At 30.3% G+C, this 2,356-nt stretch overlaps 1 protein-coding gene across 1 annotated transcript in view; it reads right to left on the bottom strand.

Moving 5' to 3' along the window:
- Nucleotides 1-583: 583 nt before the first annotated feature.
- LOC108738899 (protein arginine methyltransferase NDUFAF7, mitochondrial) overlaps nt 584-2,356 on the bottom strand; it is an 18,319-nt gene continuing 16,546 nt past the window's right edge. The window contains exon 3 of the mRNA XM_018472509.2: nt 584-977. Within this exon, the coding sequence (XP_018328011.1) occupies nt 720-977 (258 nt within the window). The 3' untranslated portion in view covers nt 584-719. The remainder of the gene's footprint in view (nt 978-2,356) is intronic.

The following is a 2,356-nucleotide window of genomic DNA, read 5'->3' as shown; positions in this document are numbered from 1 at the left end:
ATTCATCTGCATCAGCAATGAAACAAATAAAGTAATGGTCAAAGCAAATTATATCAACTGATCTGTCTTTTGAGTAACGCGGGTAAACCCTGACCAATCAAACAGTGTTTTTAGGAGGCGGCAGCTTATGTGACCAACCGCATAGAATTGCTTACAATTGGTTTAGTAACTCTTAGACAAGTAGAATATACGGCCGCTGTAGAGAATTGCTGTAGTGTAGCAGTTCATTTACTTTTTACACAAAGAATGAAAAACCGAGCGGAAAAGGTTTTAAGGGATAACCAATTTGAGTTTAGAAGAAACAGTAGGTAACCCGCGAAGTCATGTGCATATTACTTTTATTGGTATTGGTTGAGAAAACGATAGAAAAAAAGAGAGATTATATGTGTTCTTTCGCAGATTTATAAAAAGCGTTTGATAATTTTAAATGAAAAAATATGCCTAAAAATATTTATGGATCCACGGACGGGATAAGAGATAGAAGAGTGATATATATAGTTTTTATAGTAACAGGTAGGTAGTTATAAAATTTGAGCAAATTGTAGAAAAATAAAAATTAGGAAGTTGCATAAAAAAACATTAGCAACTTGGTCATTTTTTATTCTTTCAAAATACAGTCGATCTTTTACTATTACTTCGTGACAGTTCATTTCCAATGAATAATATATATTCTTGTATGTACATATAAACAATGAATATTTCATCACATTTTCCCCTTTTTATTCGCCGAATCCGATTGGAGGATATTTATTTAGAATTTTTTCTACGGTTGCAGGAAATAGACTTAGAAATTTAAATCTAAGCCCCATTTTGTCAGTATCGGTCATCATATTAAACCCATATAAGAGACCTTTCTTTTGCTCCTCTGAGCAACTCTCTTCCAGTTTTTCAAGCCTGTATTTAATGCCCATTTGAAGCAAAAAATTTCGTTGACTTACTGGACCATATGCCAAAATTCCACCACTTTTCAGGGCTTCCTTAAAATTGAGGTGAATTATAATAGGTACTTCAATAAGTGTTATGGTAATTTCGAGATGATGGGACCGTCGCTCGGACAGTGGCGGTAGGGGTTGAAGGGCGTCAGGGAATGTCAAAAGACTTCATATATGGCACTTAACTATGCATTGTATGGTAATAAGTGGGACTATAGAAATGTCCATTTTTAGCCTCCACCTTGGACCTCTCCCCTACACCCTGTAGCCCCTACCGATTCGATAAGAATATTTGTTTTTCTCTCTATACAATCAAATCAAAAAAGAATATACTTGCTCATTAAAAATAAGAAATGAAATTTTAATGATTAAAAAACTATTTTTTGTCAAAATGCTAAAAGTATTTTTGAGCTAAAATATACAGATAATCAATTTTATATTTTGAAATGGCATTTAAAGGATAATTTTTTAGCCTATCCTAACGTAATAAAAAAATCGATTAAAAAATAAAAATTTCGCGGCGTTCCATTCTCATCAAAATTAATTTTAACGATTTTCATTATTCGGAATAATGTTTAAATTAAAAAAGTTATATAAGCAGTCCTTTACGCAGGATTTCACTAAGGCCTAATCGGTTCTAAGCATAGCTCAAAACAGGGAAAAATGTTATAAATAAAGGTTATGCAAACACAAATGCATAATGTCGTACGAACATTTTCAAATGTAAATAAATTCCGGTTATACCGTACACTAATGTTTTTGAATTCCCCCATTAAAAATAAATGTCAGTTTATTAGTATTACATTGGGTGTACGTCGCACCATTATATAATTATTTCACATTTTATAGCTAATTTGACGTTTACAGTGTTTTGTTCCAAACAGAAACACACGTTACTTACACAATTACATATTTTTAAATACCATAAAACAACATTTACATTTACTATTATTTTTAAATGGAACAAGATATTTTTTTCTCATAATATAATTAAATTTCCTTTATGTTAATATAGGGTTGTTAATATCTGTTACCAATAGTTTTTAGATAGATTTTTGAAATTTTAAATAACTTCTTGTTATCGGGTTAGCCGTAATTACCGTTTTCTATTTCGTTTTGTCTTAAGGACGTTCCCAAAAAAAAATTTTTCTTACGATAATCTTTAAAATTTAATTGTAAATTCCTGCCTATATTCTGAACGCATACGAAAAATTTCCACCCGTTTTGCGGTACTAACATTGAAAAATATTAGCATTTTAAATTTCTATTTGAACGTATGTTAATTTATACATTTCATACTAATTCATGTAGGTTTTAGTGTCTAACAAGTTTAATTTTCTTACAATTTCTTTTAAATTTCAAAAATAGACAGATAATATTCACATAAATAATTTCCATACAAAATCGGTACAAGAAGCGGTATT

Source organism: Agrilus planipennis, unplaced genomic scaffold (genome assembly GCF_000699045.2).
Source record: "Agrilus planipennis isolate EAB-ADULT unplaced genomic scaffold, Apla_2.0 scaffold147, whole genome shotgun sequence".
NCBI classification, from domain to species: Eukaryota; Metazoa; Arthropoda; class Insecta; order Coleoptera; family Buprestidae; genus Agrilus; species Agrilus planipennis.
The sequence above is the reverse complement of the archived record's forward strand: the minus strand, read 5'-3'. Positions and strand labels throughout refer to the sequence as shown.